This window comes from Python bivittatus, unplaced genomic scaffold (genome assembly GCF_059951505.1).
Source record: "Python bivittatus isolate LINGU-HERP-01145 unplaced genomic scaffold, Pbiv_v1 ctg000160_np1212, whole genome shotgun sequence".
Taxonomy (NCBI): Eukaryota; Metazoa; Chordata; class Lepidosauria; order Squamata; family Pythonidae; genus Python; species Python bivittatus.
In genome coordinates, this window is record NW_028277076.1 from 807122 (window position 1) to 826687 (window position 19566).

Consider the following 19566-nt stretch of genomic DNA (forward strand, 5'->3'; position numbering starts at 1 on the left):
GGCTGCCTCCCCGCGAGGACCCCCAACCCAGAGCACCCTGCTTTCTCAGCACTGGGGGGGGACCTTTCCCTGAGGGGCTGCTGGTTCAGGCAGCAGACGTATTCCGGTCCGGCTCTCCTTCCTCCCCGTCCCTCTGCCCGGTTGTGCCCCCCTTGTGGAAAACGGGGCCGGGGGCCCACGCCTGGCCCCGAGGCTTCCTTGGGCCGTGGCTGCCCTGCTGCTGCTCCGCTGCCTTCCGAATTCCCGGCTTTGCGTCCTTCCCTTTGTTTGGTGTTGGACTTTTCCTTCGGCTTCCGTTGCAGATGGACTGTCTGTCGCCCTGAGTGCTGGTGGGTGGGCGACGCGCATGCGGGTGATTTATCCCTTTATTGAAGAAAATAAATCTTGGCGGCAGCTGCTTCCGTGCTGCGAACTGTCTGCTGGGCCGAGGCGGAACCGCTCTGCCCGTTTCCGAGGGGGTTTGGGCACAGTAAAATGGGGCAAACGTTCTGCGGCCCCACGCCTGCTTGCCACCGTGGCCTGCGCCGGGGGCTCCTGGAGGCCACTGCAGACCCCGAGAGCTGGAGGCTCCGCTCAGGCCTCTTCCTCCCCCCCCAGATCCCATCTAATGCCGAGGCTGAAGGAGTCGCGTTCCCACGAGTCACTGCTCAGCCCTGGTAGCGCGGTGGAGGCCCTGGACCTCAGCATGGAGGAGGAGGTGGTCATCAAGCCCGTGCACAGCAGCATCCTCGGCCAGGATTTCTGCTTCGAGGTGAGTGGCGTGCCAAGTGGGGGGGCAGAGCGCTTGGCATCTCACCGGGGAATGGAAAGCCGAGGGCTGGACTGGACGCGGATTCCATCTGATCTTCTCATGCACTATGAAGATTAAGGATGGAACCTCCACAGTCAGAGGCAGCCTACCTCAACAGCAGGAGGGCGGAATCGGGAAAGGCGGCTGCTTTTTGACTGTGCTCCCAGATTATCTGGTGAGCCCTTTGGTTCGATCCAGCAGGGCCAAGCTTGAATGTCAGGATCCAACCTACTGGTGGGTGCCTGGTTGGAGCAGAGCCCTCCTGTGCCCCCGGGTTTGTGCCCTGAGAGTCCCTGGTTGAGGGATAGGTCTGTTTACCTGGGAGGAAGCCCAGGCCAGAGGGTGAGACCACGTGGCCCCTAATCCCCACCCGGTATGGGCATCTGCACAGCCAAGGGGCTGGAGAGGCTGTTCCCTTCCCCATTGAATGCGACTGGACGCAGGAGGCAGAACGGACAGTCCTGCTCAGAGGGCGCTCTGGATGACCCACCTTGCAGAGCGGCAGCTGGACTTCCCAAGGCCTGCAAGCGGGCAGAGGGGTCAAGAGAGCCCATCCTCCAGCCAAGAGGGGAAAGTCTGAGGCAGACTTCTTAATGCCCACAGCATGGTGAAGAAAATGCTGGTGTTTGGAAATGGAAAGGAGGGTTGTGGTAGCCCGTCCGGAGAAGAGTTTTGCGTGGGCTGACCCACCTCTTTCCTCCTCTGCCTTGAAAACTGAAAGCCACCCACGGGACCCACAAGCACGGTGCAGATAAGACGAGAGCCCCATCTCAGGACCAGCTGTGGAGGGGCGACCAAGACGGGAGGCAGTTCTTGCCGAAAGGCTCCTGTTTCTTGCCCGGAGACCCGCACGGCCATCAGCTCTCCCTTCTGTCTTCTCTTGCAGGTGACAACATCGTCCGGCAGTAAATGCTTTTCCTGCCGATCCGCGGCAGAGCGGGACAAGTGGATGGAGAATCTGCGACGAGCCGTGCACCCAAACAAGGTAGTGTTGGGGAAGGTCTTTTGCAAGGCTCCCCTTGTTTGCTCTCCCCAGTTTTCTAACTTTCTCTAAAGGAAAAGGCTAGCAAGAGGAACGGACCTCACCGTCCGGTAGAACGTCACTTCGCTGAACTCTTTGGAGAAAGGCATGTCTGTTAAATCTAAGAATCCGTTAAATCCGAGTGTTTGTTAAATCCATACGTACGCCATTTGTGTCAGTTCAGTCAAAATATAATTGCCATAAATGGCATTATTTGCAGGAGTGCCTTGACCCAAATGGGACATTTCTCCGACGTATCTGAAGTCTGCTCAACCAAGGGTTTACTGAATATCCAGAAGCTGTTAGGCGCATGGATAAAAATTCTCAAGAGTGCAACTTGTTGGCCTAACTTTAGAGTCCTTTACACAGATGTAAGCTCATCCAGACATGCTTCTAGGTAAAGGTGTTTGGGATGGCAGATTTAATATTTCCTTTTGCAACACAGTACCAGCAGTTTTAAATTCTTGGAAAATGAGTGGATATTATAGGCGTGCCGTTAATAGCTGGTATACAAATGAATCATGCTTTTGGGAAGGGTGGGATCGTGGATATTTTGAGGCGTCCTCTCCCTGGGTCCCCACCAGTCCCTCATTTGGCTTCACCTTCCTGGCCAGATATCGGTCAAGCGTGTGGCTCTGAATCCCTGGTCTCCCCAGGCAAGCTGCCTGTCGTGGCAGTGGGCAACGGACCCATTCCGAAGGCTGGTTGGAGAAGGTGGGGCCCTCCGTGGGGGCTTGGTGCCCAGGTCTGGAAGGAGGAGGGCCCTGCCCAGCCTTCGAGCTTTTCCTGCTGGCATCCCTGTGGTGGCTCCCTTGGCAGCACCTGGGAAGATGCAAGTGCCTTCCAGTTCACGGTTCTTTAGTTCTGAGCGGGAAGATGAGCAAGCGGGAGTTGTTACGCAAATGCCCGAGCACCGGTACTTCCCTTAAAGTAAAATTGCAGTTCAGGATTAACGTTTGCCCCTTCCGAGGAGGACACCCTCCGTCCTGCACTTGGCCGCTGGGCCTGCTGCCTCCTCCGCCCTGTCTCCCCTTGCCTTAACCCCTGGTCCCGCATCCCCTTCCCAGGACAACAGTCGGCGAGTGGAGAACATGCTCCAGCTGTGGATTATCGAAGCCAAAGAGCTGCCCGCAAAGAAGCGGTACCTGTGCGAACTCTGCCTGGACGAGGCCCTCTACGCCCGCACGACCTGCAAGCTGAAAACGGACAACGTCTTCTGGGGGGAGCACTTCGAGTTCAACAACCTCCCGCCCCTGCGGAGTATCGCCATTCACTTGTACAAGGAGACCGACAAGAAGAAGAAGAAGGACAAGACCAACTTCATCGGGCTGGTCAGCATCCCGGCCGGCTCCGTCACGGGGCGCCAGTTTGTGGAGAAGTGGTACCCCGTTGTGACGCCCAACCCCAGCAAGGGCAAATCCGGTGGGCCCGTGATCCGCATCAAGTCGCGCTACCAAAGCATGAGCGTCCTCCCCATGGAAACGTACAAGGAGTTTGCCGAGTACGTCACCAACAGCTACATGGTGCTCTGCTCCGTGCTGGAGCCGCTGCTGAGCGTCAAGAACAAGGAGGAGATGGCCTCGGCCCTGGTCCACATCCTGCAGAGCACGGGAAAAGCCAAGGTGAGGCTCTTGGGCGGAGGGACGGGCGGCAGCGCGGCCCACTCCCATGTGCAACGTTGCACGCCCCGAAACGAGACGCGCCCAGATAGAAGCCGGGGCCGAGCTCTCGGCTTCGGGCAAAGGGTGCTACGGGTCCACCGCTCACCCGCCGCACCCCTGAATTCCTTGCTGCTTCGGCCCTGCAGGAGGGAATTAATCTGTCGCCCTGCCAGGAAGGACAAAACGGGCTTACCCATAAAAGGCAGTCAGGAGGGTGTGAAGGGACCTGTGGCCGCACCCCGGCAGGAGGTCTTCCGAAGCTCAGCTGGCTGAGCTCTGCCAGGCTGAGGGTTTGGAGAACAGTGGCCTGGTTGGGCCGGGCCAGGCCAGGCTCCCAGTTTAAGTCCCGGGATCACAGCTGCTCCAGCAAAGGAAGGGAAGGAGAAACGATTCCCCGCTTCCTTATTGTCTCCATTCTCTGCTAACTCCCTTCCCAAGACAAACCCCCCACCGAGGAGGGCTAGCAGCCCCTCAGCCCCTGCGTGTGCTCTTGAGAGCCCCCCGCGGGGTGGACCGTGCGGCAGACCCTTCCACGCACACCCCACCCCCGCTTATGCCCTCCAGGGCAGCATAAAACAGCGCGGCAGGTTTGCCGGCCGGTTGTAAATCCCACTTGCCAGGCGGCTGCCTTCCGCTTGGCCCCCCCCGAGAGACGGGCGATTGGATAATATTTCTTATAAGAGCTGTTAGTCCAGCTAATTATGACTTTAATCAATTTTATGAGCACAGTCACGGTCCTCCTTTCGGCAGTAGTTGTGCTCTTCTAAGCGGGCGTGAGTGGCGGCTGTGGAGGCAGCGTGTCCCCCCCATCTGGCCCCCAAGGAGGCCCCTTTGCCGTCCCTGCTGGGCCCACTTCCCTGGAGCCCGGAAGCCGCTCCATGCGTTGGCCACCTGTGTGGCCCCCAGCCCCCAGGACGTGGCACTCAGGTCATAGCCGGCTCTGTTCCTCGCCCTTCCCAGCCCAAAGGACGGCTGCTGAGATGGCATAAGAGGGCATCTCGGGCCAGGTCGTCCCCTCGCCAACTTGACGTGTTCCTACTGGGCTCTGGGGACATCCAGAAACGTGCATAAATCACACTGTGGTTTGTCAGGGAAAGCCTCTGAAGAGTCATTTGGGGATGTCTTCAGCCCCTTGTGCCGGGGAGGGGCTGGCTGCCGCCAAGGATGGGCTTTCTACTTGCATCCCCCTCCCCATGAAGGATTTTTAAAGGAGCAATACAAAAAATGGAGACCCCCCCCAGCCCTGTAATCTGCTGCCCACTGCGGCTGGTCGGCCTGATTCTGAGAAACCCACCAGCTGGCTCTGGAGGCACCAGCCCGCTGCTGCTGCTCTTGGTGTGGCTGGCACTCAGATAGACTGCTGTAGCATATGGGGGCCCCAGGTGGCCTCCAGGGGAGAGCTTGCCATAGTAACAGCGGTCAGGCCAATAAATGGATTAGACTGATGGTCAGCGGAGATCCATGCATGTGGGGGGCAGTGTTTCTTACCCCTCCCCCCAGGATGTTCCAGAGAACTTGGCTGCCCCCGTCCCGGAGGGTTTGGCATCTGGTGGAGACGGCTGGCATTTGCTGCAGCAGGAGAACCGAAGGCCGGGGGAGCGAGGGCCGGCCAGCCGCATGGGGGACCGGAGAACATCTTTGGGGTGGGCGGGCCGAAGTGGCAGCTGCCGCCAGCCACGCGTGCTGCCACTTTCAGGGCTAATAACCCGTCTCGGCACTAATAGCTCCGCTGTTCATGAAATCTGCCGACTCTGCAAACCTCAGAGCCCCGGGGCGAGGCATTGCTGCTGCCCCCTTCCTGTCCCTGCAGCATTACTTTGGGGGGAGCAGGTGAAGGAGTGGCGAGGCAGCCCCCCCGGGATGCCGCACCTCCTGCTTGCAGAGAACGCGGCCCACCCCCCAGCTCGGCTCTCGAGGGTGCCTGTCGGCGCTTCCCATCCGCCTTCGCGGGTCTCCAGGTCGGCCAGCGACGGGAGCAAAAGCAACCCGGCCGAGGTCTGGTGGCTGAAACGGAAGCCAAAGGCGGCCGCCTTTAGAGCAGCGGATTAGCCGGGCTAGCCGCAGGGCCCGGGAAAGCAGGAGGAGCCGGTCCAAATAATGCTGCTAAAAGTTTGGAGGAGCAGAACCGTCTCAGGAGAGGAGGCGGGCAGCCCCAAGCCAGGAACGCTCATGATGGTGGCACAAGCTAGGGAAAGACCCCCAAAAGAGAGAAATGGGGGGTGGGGCATCCAGCTTGCAGGATCCGGGTGGAGGCAGGTGGGTCTAAAAGCTGGTGAGCTGCTCCCCCTCGGCCTGTTCAGAGGAGAGCCGCTGCTGCTCCCCCCGGGCCCCGCTGCCATCCACATCTCCCCTTTGGGGCCCGTTTCCCCCCCAAGCTGCACACAAGGGGCCGGTCCTCAAGGAGCATTGAGAGTCTCCGTTTCTCCCAGGAACACGGAGTCGTGTGGCTTCACGCAACCCCACACAGAGGCTTTGGACCGGGGGTAGACGGCTGCAAGGAGTTTGGGGGCCGACAGGCAGGGGCGCCTTGATGGAGGGGTCCATTCCTTCTTTTGCGTTGGTGCAGGGGGTGAGTGGCTGGGGCTCCCCCGCGCATCGGTCCAGCAGGAAAGGTTGATCTTCAACAACCCACCCCAGCGCAACCAGGACTATGGGCCCAATGGGCAGGGAGAGGAAGGCGAGGATCGCAGAAATGAAATGAGACCACCTTGAAGCCCAGAGTATTCAGAGGCCCTCCAGGTGGGCGGGCGGGCAGGCAGGCAGGCAGGGAGGGGGGAGCCGGTGCCCTCTGTGCCCCTCGGGCCCGGCGTCCTCTCACCCCGGCGCACCCCCTCCTCCCCAGGACTTCCTGACGGACCTCATGATGTCGGAGGTCGACCGCTGTGGCGAGAACGAGCACCTCATCTTCCGGGAAAACACGCTGGCCACGAAAGCCATTGAGGAGTACCTGAAGCTGGTGGGGCAGAAGTACCTGCAGGACGCCTTAGGTGGGTGGGCGGTCGGTCCCACAGCCCTGCGCCCCACCCCAGGGGCTCCCCCAGGCTTGGGGGCAGGAGAGGCGGGGCAGCAGCGGCTCTCCTGGCCACGCTGCTGGGGCCACGGAGGGCGGTGCACGCCAGAGCGGAACCTCTGCCGTTTCCGCCCGTGCAGCGCTGGGTGGGAATCAGCCCTGGGGCTCAGCCTTCTTCCCACGGTGCCAGATCTCCCTCCAGTGGCTCGGGGCATAGCTTCTGGCTCACCTTCCTTGCTACTTCCTGCGTGTGCTCAGCTGAGAGCGCAAAGCTGTTCTGGGTTGGTTTCCAGAGAGGGCCAGGAGTGGGCAGGGGCCGCCTGTAATCCCGGGAAATGGGGCCGTGTCATTGTGGGCACTGGGGGGCTTTTGCAGTGGGGAACCTGTTGCAAGGAGGAGCTCTGCGGAGTCTGCTCTTCTGCTTCTTTCCAGTGCTCACCTGTTCCCCTCTGTAGATTTGCAGCCATGAGGACCAGTAACCTGATTTGCCAGGGGGTGGTGGTGGAAATGAAGTTGGGTTTCTCCACCAGCCACTTACTTTCCTTCCCTTGCACCCATGATTTGGGGCTTCATCAGTTCCCTCCTCCCTCCCCGCGCTTTCAGGCGAGTTCATCAAGGCACTGTACGAATCGGATGAAAACTGCGAGGTGGACCCCAGCAAGTGCTCGTCCTCCGACCTCCTGGAACACCAGAGCAACCTGAAGATGTGTTGCGAACTGGCCTTCTGCAAAATCATCAACTCGTACTGGTAGGTGGGTTCTGCTTCCGGGGGTTGCTTGCTCCTGGGGGCCGCCGGCCGCGCCGGAGGGCGAAGCACGTCCCCCACAGAGCCGCCTCCGGAACCCGCCTCCCGTCTCCCCGCAGCGTCTTCCCCCGGGAGCTGAAAGAGGTCTTTGCCTCGTGGCGTCAAGAGTGCAGCAGCCGCGGCCGGCCAGATATCAGCGAGCGGCTGATCAGCGCCTCCCTCTTCCTCCGCTTCCTCTGCCCGGCCATCATGTCGCCCTCCCTGTTCAACCTGCTCCAGGAGTACCCAGACGACCGCACCGCCCGGACGTTGACCCTCATCGCCAAGGTCACCCAAAACCTGGCCAACTTTGCCAAGTAAGGCTCCGCTGGCTCGACCAGCTGATTTGGGGGCTGGAAAGGTACTTGAGTGGCCAGTTTGGCACCACAGTTTTCGTTCCGTGGGACGGTAGGGGCTAGAAGCCTGAACGTGTCAAGGTGTTGCACTCCACTCCTCGTCCTGTAGGGTTTGTTTCTGATTCAGGGCTTAGTCTGTGAAGGGGAAGGGGAGGGAAGAACCCACTTTCCCTCCCCAGGCTTCTGCACACTCATCTCTTACCATTATGCGTTGTTAAACCCTCTGAAACCAAGAAGATCAATTGCAGAAAAAGAAAAAGAAAAACCCACAACTGTGCCGTGGTGCCAGTTTTCTACTTAAGGCCAGAGCTTTGCTGGAAACAAAGGGGAAAGATTTCGAGAAATCTCTCCACTGGCTTTACTGGGGAGTTCTGAGCTGCTTATCCCAAAAAAGAAAGAAACCTGAGAATTGCAGCGATGCCATCTCCCAAACGCAGGGCAGAGCACAGAGTGGCCTTGCCCGGCTGCATCCCTTCACCCACCAGCCTTTCCCCTGCTCGGAACAGTGTTTGGCTTGGACAGCCGGCACCCTCGCGTTTGTAGCCGTGAATGTACGGCCCGTGGGCTCTCTGGCCAAAGGAGGGCATGAAATTTGTCCCCGACATCCCCAGGCGGGGAGCCTCCAGGCCTTGCCCCCAGTGCTCGCTCTCCCTGGCTGCCTGGCCGCCGCCCTCCTGGGCTCTCGCGGCCCAGGGACCCCTTTGCTGCTCTGCCACCCACAGGATCCTCCCCGCTCCTCAAAAACGCTAACCTGCCTGCCTTTACGACCTTGGAGATGGAAGCTGCAGGCTCCCCCGACGTTAACCAGGCACTTGATTCTCAGGGGGGCCTGACAGTCCTCCTCTGCATTTGATAACAGGTTCGGGAGTAAGGAAGAATATATGTCCTTCATGAACCAGTTCCTGGAACACGAGTGGACCAACATGCAGCGCTTTCTGCTGGAGATCTCCAACCCAGAGACCCTCTCGAACACGGCGGGCTTTGAGGGCTACATCGACCTGGGCCGGGAGCTGGCCACATTGCACTCCCTGCTCTGGGAGGTGGTTGCTCAGCTGGATCAGGTAACCCTCTGAGCCGCGAACGGCGAACGCCTTGAGTTCACAGGGCGGCAAAAGGCGTTGGAGACCGAGATGGCAAGGGTCCCACGGTTTTCTCCCTTGCAGAGCACGGCCACCAAGCTGGGCCCCCTGCAGCGCCTTCTCAGGGATGTCAACGCTGCTCTGAGCAATCCGTCCTGCGTGCAGGTCTCCGTCACGACGGATCCCACGGCCTCGACGCCTGGCGCCGGCAACGGCATTTCTGTGGGGCTCCAGAAGATGGTGATTGAGAACGACCTGTCTGGGTAAGACCAACGGAAAGATGGCCGCGCTGGGAAGGACAGGCTGGCCTGGCTGCTGCAGAGGCCGTTGCCGCAGGGAGGGGTCGGCCGGGGGGAGCCCATGGTCTGTGGAGACCCCAAAATGTGAAGCAGTCAGACAGATTGCTTTGGGATGTCGAAGCGGGGGGAAGGCTGAGCGGCTGGGGGGAGGCGACGATCGATTGCTCAGGCCAAGCACCCAGCTGCCGAGCCGGGACAGGTGGGCGGTGGCCTTGCACGGCATCCGTTGCCAACCCCTGCTCCCTTGGCAGTGCCCCACAGCCAAGGGCGGCCCCTCTGTGCCCGCACCTGGCCCTGCAAGAGCCAGGAGTCAGAGGAAAGGGTTAGGGTTGCTGGGGCGAGGGCGCAACGGTTGTGGAGGGTTGCTTCCTGAGAGCAGCATGTTCTTCACCTGAGCATGGCGGATGTGGTGCGCTTACCTGCTGGCCTGCTTGCTGTCCTCTCCGTAGCGCATTTCGCTCTTTGTCTCGCCGTTTCGCCTTTTCTTCTTCTTCTTCTTCTTCTCCTCCTCCTCCTTCCTCTTCTCCTTATGCATTTTTATTTCCCCCACAGTCTGATAGATTTCACACGGTTACCGTCTCCAACCCCTGAAAACAAGGACTTGTTTTTTGTCACAAGGTCTGCGGGGGCTCAGCCATCGCCCGCCCGGAGCTCCAGCTACTCGGAGGCCAATGAGCCCGACGCCCAGATGGCCAATGGCAGCAAGAGCCTCTCCATGGTGGACTTGCAAGACAATCGCCTTTTGGACGGTGGGGGCGGCGGGCTGGGGGCCGCCGAAGTGCTCCCTGAGAGCCACCCCCCTGCCGGGCAGGCCTGGGGCGCGCGGACTCAACAGAGCGGCGCGACGGGCACGGCCACCGTGCGCCGCTCCGGACAGACCCCCACCACCCCCAACGCCGAGAACGCCCCCGGCCGGCCCCAGCTGCTGGCGCCCCTCTCCTTCCAGAATCCTGTTTACCAGATGGCGGCGGGCTTGCCCCTCTCCCCCCGGGGACTGGCCGACTCGGGCTCTGAGGGCCACAGCTCGCTCAGCTCTCACAGCAACAGCGAAGACTTGGCGGCGGCCACCAAGCACGGGTTCGGCAACCCCGCCGCTCCCGAGGACTTTGCCCGGCGAGCCGGGGAACTGGCCCGCCGGCAGCTCTCGGTCGCCGAGAAGGGCGGGCAGCCTACGATGCCCCGGCAGAACAGCGGCGGCCCCCAGCGGCGGATAGACCAGCCCCCGCCCCCGCCCCCTCCGCCACCCACCACGCGGGGCAGGACCCCCCCCTCCTTACTGAGCACCTTGCAGTACCCCCGGCCCGCCAGTGGGGGGCTGCTCTCCTCCTCGCCCGACTGGCCGGGCAGCGGCGCCCGTCTCCGCCAGCAGTCCTCCTCCTCCAAGGGAGACAGCCCCGAAATGAGGCAGCGCACCATGCACAAGCAGGTGAGTGGGGTAGCCTGGGGGGCTCAGGGGAGGCGGGCCAGGCGATGAGCCCACCCAGGCCGGAGGCAGCCACCCCGGTGGGCACTTGCTTCTCCAAAGGGGCTCCTCCGCCTCCTGGCCTGTGCAATCGTGCTGGCTGATCTTGGTGCTTGCCCCGCACAGCGGGATGAGTCAACCTGCAGCTGCTCGCCCACCCTGTCGAGGGCAGCTGGGCTGGGCGAGAGAGCCCACCCTGCCCCATTTTGGGCCTCCCTCTGCTGCTTCTGCCCACTCGAGGAGCCCTGTCTGTCACCAGCCCATCGCCCTGAGGCCAAAGGGTGGGAGCTTGCCTGCTTTCCCTCCCGGAGTGCCTCTGCCCCGTTTTTATCATCCTAGAGCTGCTTGTTCAGCCTTGCCAGCTTCTGCACGAAAGCCGGTTAAGGGCCAGGCTGCCTGTTGCAAGTACGGCCCAGCTTCTGTGCCTCAAGATGCCCACTCGGCCATGCTCCTTGAGTCTTCCCAGACGGTTATGCCCCACTCCCACTTCGGCCCTCTGGGGGAGAAGGCCTGCAATTTGCACGTCTGGTGCCCTTAGCTTCAACTACGAGAGTTGGCCTGTGGCAAATTCCCCTTAATTGTCCACATATCTAAAATGCCCCCCAAACAGAATAGCTGGAAAGGGTTTTAGAAAGAGCCAAGGAAAGCCTGCAGCTGCATTTGAAACTATTTGAGACACACACACCTCTAGCTGGAGCCCTTGGGAAGCTGGGGACCCCTGGCGAGCCCAGCCCTCCCACCCCTGGGCAGCTTCCAGGTGTGCCAACTTCTGCACTCAGAAGCGCTCCGGCCAGCAGGGCCACAGCTGGGAAATCCAGAGTTGGGCATCCCCAGGAGCAAAAGGGCCGCGCCGGGCCCCTCTTCTTTGCCTAGAGCAAGCGCCGTGTCTTGCCACCAATCCCACCTCCCCCCATATCCCTTTCCCCCTCTTCTCACTACGCGATGCCTTTCGTCGTAGGCCCCTTCTCCGGTGAACCCCAATGCCCTGGACCGCACGGCCGCTTGGCTCCTGAACATGAACGTGCAGTTTTTGGAGGAGGAAGGCGCTGAGCCAGAATGCAAGCACAGGAATAGAGATGAGCTCGGCCAAGGGGAAAAGGTAACGATGCCGGCACACCACGTCTCGTGCCCCAGAGCTCCTGTCCCCAGGAAGTCGGAGGGACGCTCTGCCGCACCTCGCCCCAGCTGGGGTGGTGGATCAAAATGCCCATCATCCCTATCCGGTCCAGAGAGGGCCAGCCTGGAGACACCCGGTTTGCTCTGCGGGTGGCCACGGCTGTAGCAGAGCGAGGCCTGGAGCTTTTCTGCAGGCAGAGCAACCTTCAGCTCAGCGTGAGGTCCCTGAGTGCAGAGAAAACCTCAGCAGCCCCACTTGGTAACCTCCAGGTGTGTGGACTTCAACTCCCAGAATCCTCATCAATGGCCGTGCTGGCTGTGGAATCCTGGGAGTTGAAGTCCACACACCTGGAAGTTACCACGGTTGAGAAACACTGGACTGGATGCGGAGGTGGCCACTTCCGGCGGCCACTGGAAACCCCCGTGGTAGCAAGCCTTGGGTCCAAAGAGCGTGAGCAGTCAATGCCCCCCCATCTCGCTCTGTTTGGACCCTTGAGGAATGCAGGGAAGGGGGCTTCTCAGAGGCCCCGAGAAGAATAGCTAAGCAAAACCTCCGTGCCCAGATGGCATCCACTCTGTGGTTTTGTTGCTGGGAACAAATGCTGGAGCTCTCCCTGGGGAATGAGGGGGGCCACAGGCAGGCAAGCTGTACCTCCCATCAACCCCACTGGCACGACTGGAGGAGGTGGCACAGAACACTGATGACCAGGCCAAAGTTTCAGGATGGTCGTCGTGCACCCTCAGCATTGTGTGCCCGGCCCCAGCACCAACTCGGGGAACGGGTCCAGTGCAACGTCACTGGAGGCCTGCCAGCCTCTTCTGGCAGCCCACATATCATGCCCCTCCTTGGCTCCACCTTGCCCAGTTAAGGGGGCAGCAGATCACCTCCTCCCTCCAACACAGACCCAGCAGCTTTGGAAAGGGCCCACGTGCAGCTCTTAAGAGTGCCTCCCGTTGCGCCATCTTCCTTCGCTGGCACCTGTGAGCCCTGTTGGCATAGCCCCCCTCCACTCACTGCCAAAGCCGTCATCGCCTGCTCGCGGCGGTCTCGCCTTCCTTCCGCCTTTATCAGCGTTGGGGCTGCGTAACATCCGCCACCTGAGCCCCTTCCTCGATTCAGGCATCCGGACTCCCCCGCCTGCTCCCCTCTCCCAGTCGAAGGAGAAAAGGGGGGCCCTTCCCCCACCCTGTTTCTGGCTGATGCTCTCAACCCCGTTCGTCCCAGTTGTCTTGCGCTTCTAAAATACCCCAAGAAGTGAGTAATCAGCCCTAACGCAGAACTCCCTGAGGTGTTAGAGGAGAGGAAATTCAGCCACCCAGCCAGACCCGGTTTGCCTAACGGCCTCGTAGCCTGCGCCTTCGGGCGAGAGCTCTTGGCAGGCCAGTCCAAGGACCCGAGCCAGCCGAAAGAAATCCACAAACGGCACTTGCCCCGCCTCCCTCCACTTGCTTTGCCACGCCTGTGGCACCCGCCCCCTCGGGCCTGCTCGCCCGTTTCTCCCAGGGTGCCCCCCAAGCCAGGGCCTCGCTGGCAAGGAGGAGACGACGGGGCTGCCGCGGCAGAGCCAGCCGGCCGGCCCACCCCCCGCTCAGTCGTGCCCCCTCGCCTCCCCCAGCAGTATCAGCAGGACGTGGCGGTGCTGCAGGACAAGCTGCGCCTGTCCGCCAAGAAGCTGGAGGAGTACGAAGCCCGCTTCCGGTGCCAGGAGGAGAGCACGCAGAAGCTGGTGCTGGAGTACCAGGCCCGGCTGGAGGAGAGTGAGGAGCGCCTGCGACGGCAGCAAGAGGACAAGGAGATGCAGATGAAGGGGATCATCAGCAGGCAAGACGGGAGGGGAGCTGCTGGGACCCCGGTGGGCTTGTGCCCCACGTGGGCGCGGGCACCGTTCCATCTAGCGGGCCTGGCGTCTAGGAGCGGGTGCGTGGCCAGAATCTCTGTCCCAAAGGGAGGGTGAATCAAGGCAATAAATCAGGGCAGAGCGTGGGGGGGAGGCCATACCTTGAGAGTGGACCCTCCTTCCCACCCCCAGGCTGATGTCGGTGGAAGAAGAGCTCAAGAAGGATCACGCGGAAATGCAGGCAGCCGTGGACTCCAAGCAGAAGATCATCGACGCGCAGGTGGGACCTCGCGCGCAGCTGCGTGTTGGGGGCAGAACAGGGCGGGTTTGGGGGACCCAGGAGGAGGAGCTGGCGTGGCCTCTTATTCCCGGCCCAGCTGTCTTCGGGGCTGGTGGCGTTTCAGGTGGGGCTGCTGCCAGGACAGGCATCAGTCCCACTGGCACCCAGGGCAGAGCGGGGCAGTCAGGAGGGGTGCGTCACCCAAGCAACTCCAGGGGTCTCCACGAGGGGCCATCCGAGACGCCGCTGGCCTCAGTAGGAGGCCCCATCTCACCCACTAAGTAGCCGGATTGATTCGGGGCGGAGGAGCAGCCACGGCCAGATCTTTATCAGCAGCCCCAGGCAAGGCTGGAGGGCGGCTGCCCTTCCCGGGGGACCCTGCCTCTCAAAATCTTCCATGCAGGGGGATCGAAAGGAAAAGCCACTTTGCAGCCAATCAATAACTCAGGCGCCTTCTTAGAAAACAAAAACCTCGGGGACTGGCAGGCCCAGAACAGCGGAAGATAACTGCCCCAAATACGAAGGGGGCTTCAGTCTCCCCACAGTGGCCCACCGCCATCTCTCCTCCCTACCCTGCATGCACCCCCCAGACAGACCATCTCAGCCTCTGCCCTAAATTCAGCTGAAGGTCCCTGAACGCCACTCCCGGATTCTCGGCCAGTGAGGGGGCTGCGGGCTGCAGGGGGCTGCTGGTTCCCAGCCTTTGGACTGTTGTCCATGGTTTTCCTTTGGGATCAGAGGGTGCCTGGCCTGCACCAGGGAGGAGTGGCCTTTTGGGCAAGGGCAGGGCACGCCTAGGAAAACATCTGGCAAGGTGATCCCCAAGGACTCGAGGGCCCCTTCTTGCTTCTGACCCTGGATGAAAAAACGCTTCGGCCGGGCAGATCTGCCGAAAGCCGCTGCTGTCCAAGCCGGGGCTTCCTTGGTCCTGACTGCCCCCCCGCTCTCGTTCCCCCCCCCAGGAGAAACGCATCGCCTCCCTGGACGCGGCCAACGCCCGGCTCATGAGCGCCCTCACGCAGCTGAAAGAGAGGTACAGCACGCAAACCCGCAACGGGATTTCCCCCACAAACCCGACTAAGTTGCAGATTACCGAGAGTGGTGAGTTCCGAAACAGCAGCAGTTGTTAACCCAGGGAACGGCTGCTGCAGGAACGCGCGCGAGAGAGAGAGCGAGAACCCGGCCAGCACGAGCCGCCTGGCGGGGGGCTCGGCACTCCCCTGGCCCACCTCCTCCACGGGGAAAGCGAAGCGGACCCGGAGCCCTCCTCGCCAGCGGCCTGTGGCCCACAGACGCAGCTGAGGGCCTCCGAAGCACGTAAGCCTCCAACCGAGCAGAGCGAAGCCGGTTGTCCAAAGAAGATGCTTCAGCACCCAGAAGGTCAGGCCGCTTCCAGGAACGCCGAAAGACTCCCTAAGGCCAGCCAAACCTCTGGCGCTCTCAGCGTCCTGCTGTACCGGGTACTCCCCGATCCGTCATGCCCTCCGGCACTTCCACCACCTTGGAATTTGCCCTGCTCGGCTCCGCGTCCCACCGGTGTGCGTTAGGTGCGCAGGTCCTCATCCTCCCTCCTCCGGGGCCACCCTCGGCATGGCATCTCCTCCCCTGCCCCAGTCAGGGGATGAGGAGGAATCTGTGGCAGCTCAGGGCTCCGTCGCTTGGCAGAAAGAGTCTCTGCTTTGAATATCCAGAGATATCTAGATGTGTCTCTGGGTGAGTCCCTGAAGAATGACTGCTAGTCCAAAAACCTCAACCCCAGGCTGAAAGTTCAAACTAAATTTAAAGATTTTCTTATCTTGGTGAAGATTGCAGAGTGAACTCGGGGTATTTCCTGTGTATTGGGGGGCCTCTTTCTGCCCCCCCAAATGTCAACCTTGTTGATCAGCATGGATTCCCTCCTGCAGCCTGTAGGTTCCAGGATCCCTTCCATCCATTCCCCCCTTTGGGCTGGTGAAAGGGGCAAAAGTAAAGGGGAAGAAGCAGAAGGTGGGTCCTTTTGGTGCAGGGAGAGGCGAGGCAGGCGATCTTAAACCCTGGGGACGATTTCTCCACGCCGTACTCTGCTAACGCGGCAAACCGGGTCAGCGGCAGAGTCCCTGTTTCGGCAGCCGGGTGTCTTTGGGCTGGCCAGACCAAAAAGGCCTCGAAGGAGGTGAAGGCTCCAGAAGACCCCCATCCCCACCCCTCTCCAAAGATGCAGCGTGGGGCGAAAGCGAGAAATCACCCGACGTTGGTCCCGGGCAGCCTTTGAGGCCCCAGGGAAGGACAGTCGGTGGGAAACCGTAGCCTCTGGCCAGCAGGCTGCTTTCCTGCGCGAAACAATCATAATGGAAAAGAAGCTTCCTGTTACTAAATTAGACTCTCAAGCACACTGAACAAATTCGCACAGGGCACAGTGCAATAGCGGGTGGGGGATGCCAGTGCAGCCAAATCCCCCGGGGGGCTGGACGGGCAGGGGGGCGGAGGAAGAAACCAGCCTCTTTGCCAGACTTTTCCAACCTGGGGCCTTCGGGGGTGTTGGGTGACAGCTCCCCCCCCAGCTTCCTAGCACCCCAGGGGCTGCCATCCCACAGACGGGGGAACCCCAGCTTGGAAGGGCAGCTCTTCTCGAAAGCTGCTGAAGAAGGGGTCTCCGCTTGGGGGGCCCCTCGTGGCCCAGGCAGGTGGGACCCAACGGGCCAGGGAGGGGCACCACGGAGGCCAAACCACCAGCGCCGTCCCTCCAGCAGTGCGTGTGGCGGGACCCTGCGCGCTCGCTGCCGGGGAGGCAGACGAGGATGAGGCGAGGGAGAGTAAAAATAACGGACAGTCTTCCCTTGCATATGAAGTTCGGTAACTCCCTTTCTCTTTTCTTTCACAGTCTGCGTTAGGAATAAAACAGCCCAAAGCCCAAAGCAGCCCACTTTCTGGAATGCTATCCTCTTTTAATGGGGTGTGGGTGCGGCGTGGGAAGCTAACCACCGCGAAGGCCTCACAAAAGCAAGGACGCAGCCTCCGAAAAGTGCCGCCCCCTCCCCTAATCTGAATGGCGGGGCAGCCCTGGCCTGGAGTTGCCGCGCCGCCCCACTCTGCACCTGCCGGGCTCCGACCAGCCGGCGGGTCCGTGGCGGGTCTTTGCAAAAGCGGACGGGGGGCGCGCGAGGTGCGTAGGCAAGCGGCCCGGCCCGCCTCCAAAGGGGACGCAGTAGCCATGAGGAGGGCGAAAGAAGCCGGACGTTGAACCCCCGTGGCTCCCACGTGTTCATCCTCTGCCGTCCGGCTCCTGGCCCCAGTTGACGGCTGCGTGCAAACTCTGCCCCGGCCCCCTTCCCCAGGAAGACCCCAGGAGACGGGCTTCGCGTTTAATACTGACAGCACCCCACCGCCACCACTGAAGCCCCGTGTCAGACAATCGCGCTGCTTTTCTGCACCTCCCTCTCTCTCTCGGGCAAAGAACCAATGGCGTAGAGACCAGTGGCACCGGTGGGTCCCTCCTAGTATTTGCCCCCCTCCCCCAGACATCAGTAGGGCAGGTACCCAAGTGCCCCTCGCCAAGGAGGGTGCGTGCCAAACAGAGCAATTTCCTAGGGCGTGGCGCCCAGGGCGGGTGTTAGATACCCAGGGCAAAATGGCAGGTGACCGGGCACTTTCCCTTGCCAGCCACCCCAAGGGGCCACGGGGCATTGGGGAGCAGCCCTCCCGGGGCCCCAGCTGTTGACCTGGCAGGGAGTCCTCTGCCTTTCCCAGCCCTCCGCCTGCACGGGGGATTGACTCGGAACCCTTCGCACCCAGCCATAACTAAAGTCGGCAGAAGTTCCAGCGGGAAAGGGGGCCCGCCTGTCCCCAGTCCTGGTGGAGACCTTCCATGGTGCTGGGGACGCTGGTCTTTTGCCAAATGCCATTTCGCAGATGCTGGAACCCCCAGTCCAGGGAGCCCGACTCTCGCCTCGCCAACCGGAGGCCTACGGGGAGGGGCGGAGCGGCTGTGCCAGCCGGGTTCTGCCCAGCCTCTTGGGGCTTGGCAAGGTGGCCTTGACCCTTTCTCTGGTGCCTCATTTCGTCACCCCTCAAGCCTGCGCGGGTGGGAGGGCGCGCCCAAGGTTCGTTCTCCACGTCGTTGGCGCCAACCGTGCGGGATGGGGGGGCGGCCGCCGTTTTGCTCTCTGGGGCGCGACCCACTTTCTCTGTTGTTGAACTTTCTGCCATATGAACTTGTTACAATCTGTAAGATTTTTTTACGACTAATAATTATAATACACTGATCTTTACGACTAGAAGTTGTACAGGTTCTCTTTGTAAAATGGAGAAAGATGTTTTCAAGTATCCAACATAATGTGCCATTTTTTGCCTGACAGTACAAAAGCAACCGCTTTGGTCAGGGTAGCTCAACATAGTGTTACTGCCATACGGGGAGAAACAGGGCTGATTCTGTCAAAATGCACGCTTTAAAACTCCAAATATTGAGGCATCCAGTTGGATGAGTCCGGTTCCTTCCTTCCTTCCTTTCTTTCTTTCTCTTTTTCTGAAGCTTGCTTTCTTGGCCTCCTAAATTCTGAAAAAAAGCTTCGGTAGCCCAAAGGCTCTGCTCCAAATTTTACACTCAGGCCAGGCCAGCTGAGGTCCAAATGGCCGAAGAGCAGACCCCGCAGGGGATCTGCCCCACAACTGTACCCCATAATGCAAAGAAACCTGTGGCCCCGAGTTCACCCCAGTGCATGTCTTGTTTTCTGGACTGAGACGAATGGGTAAAAATCAGCTGTGGAGCTGAATGCACCTTGGAAAGACCCCCCCCTGGTGCAAGCCCCCCCAGTTCAGGAGCCGAAGCAGGCGCCGTCCGCCCAAGAACAGAAGCTAAAATGCCACGGCTTCCTGGAGCCCTCAGCCAGGGCGATCTTAGTCTGATCTAACCAAGGGCACAGCTCCGCGGTGGGTGTCTTTGTTTCAAGCTGTTCGTGCAGGGAGAGGATCTCCTTCCACTGGAACCCTTGTTGGGGTTGAAATCTGTGGAGGTATCCGGGGGGCAAGCAGCCGGGGCCCACCCGGCTCCTTGATGTGGGTCTGGCTAGCGAGCGAGCGCGAACCGGGCCCCAGAGCAAAGCAGCCCGGCTCTTCCCAGGGCAGGCGAGTCCACCCACCTTGGCAGGCGAAGGAAAAGCAGCTCGTGGTGGCTTTTCCCATCTGGCCCTCGTCCAGCACAACTTGGCCACGGCCCGCTCCGCCACATAATGCCACGAGGGTCTGCGTGGCTTTGCCACTGGTGTCTTGAGGGGCCTTCCGGAGCCTCTGGCCCGGGGGTGGCCCTTATCCAGAGGATGGAAGTCAAAAGGCCAGAGAGCTTTACCAAAAAAAGCAAAAAATCCGCAGGGTGGGTGGGTGGGTGGGTGGGAGCTGTCTATTTGGGAAGGACAATGATTTTCAGCAGAACAGGACTCCCTGGGTTCGATCTGTGGTCGACATCCAATATGTGAAAAAAGATCTCCGTGCCCTGATCGGCGGGGGGGGTTTGCTCCATTTTTCCTCCTCGACAGCACTGTGTCTTAAAATATACCTCTCTCGCGCACACAAGCGTCCTGTGTACTTGTAGGCCAACCCTTGCTCCCGGTTAAAACATTCTCAATGTTTTATATCCTCTTGTAAAAGAAACCAAGCAAAAAAATAATAATAAAATGATTTTTGTAAGTATGTTTAATAGTAATAATAATATTAATAATAATATTAATATGAAGCCAAGCGGCAGGACTTGCTGAGCCTTCAGTTTTGTTCCCTAAGCTATGTAATAATGTACAGAGAAAGTAGTTCGTGTCAAAAGAAAAGAACCATGATGTGACCGTGCAATTTATGTACATTTGCAATTAGAAAATATTAAAGATTTATTTAGCTATTTTATTCAA

At 60.4% G+C, this 19566-nt stretch overlaps 1 protein-coding gene across 12 annotated transcripts in view; it reads left to right on the top strand.

Moving 5' to 3' along the window:
- Window positions 1–19561, top strand: part of DAB2IP (DAB2 interacting protein) — an 89630-nt gene extending 70069 nt beyond the window's left edge. For 10 of the 12 annotated variants that reach the window (XM_088146818.1, XM_088146817.1, XM_088146826.1 and 7 more), the window contains 13 exons: window positions 598–751; window positions 1677–1775; window positions 2879–3433; window positions 6315–6459; window positions 7086–7230; window positions 7347–7583; window positions 8482–8683; window positions 8786–8964; window positions 9553–10426; window positions 11421–11561; window positions 13195–13400; window positions 13609–13696; window positions 14659–19561. In XM_088146818.1, coding sequence (XP_088002944.1) covers window positions 598–751; window positions 1677–1775; window positions 2879–3433; window positions 6315–6459; window positions 7086–7230; window positions 7347–7583; window positions 8482–8683; window positions 8786–8964; window positions 9553–10426; window positions 11421–11561; window positions 13195–13400; window positions 13609–13696; window positions 14659–14826 — 3193 coding nt within the window. In that variant the 3' untranslated portion in view covers window positions 14827–19561. The remainder of the gene's footprint in view (window positions 1–597; window positions 752–1676; window positions 1776–2878; window positions 3434–6314; window positions 6460–7085; window positions 7231–7346; window positions 7584–8481; window positions 8684–8785; window positions 8965–9552; window positions 10427–11420; window positions 11562–13194; window positions 13401–13608; window positions 13697–14658) is intronic. The other 2 variants (XM_088146816.1, XM_088146815.1) reach the window with 2 other exon arrangements.
- Window positions 19562–19566: the final 5 nt, after the last annotated feature.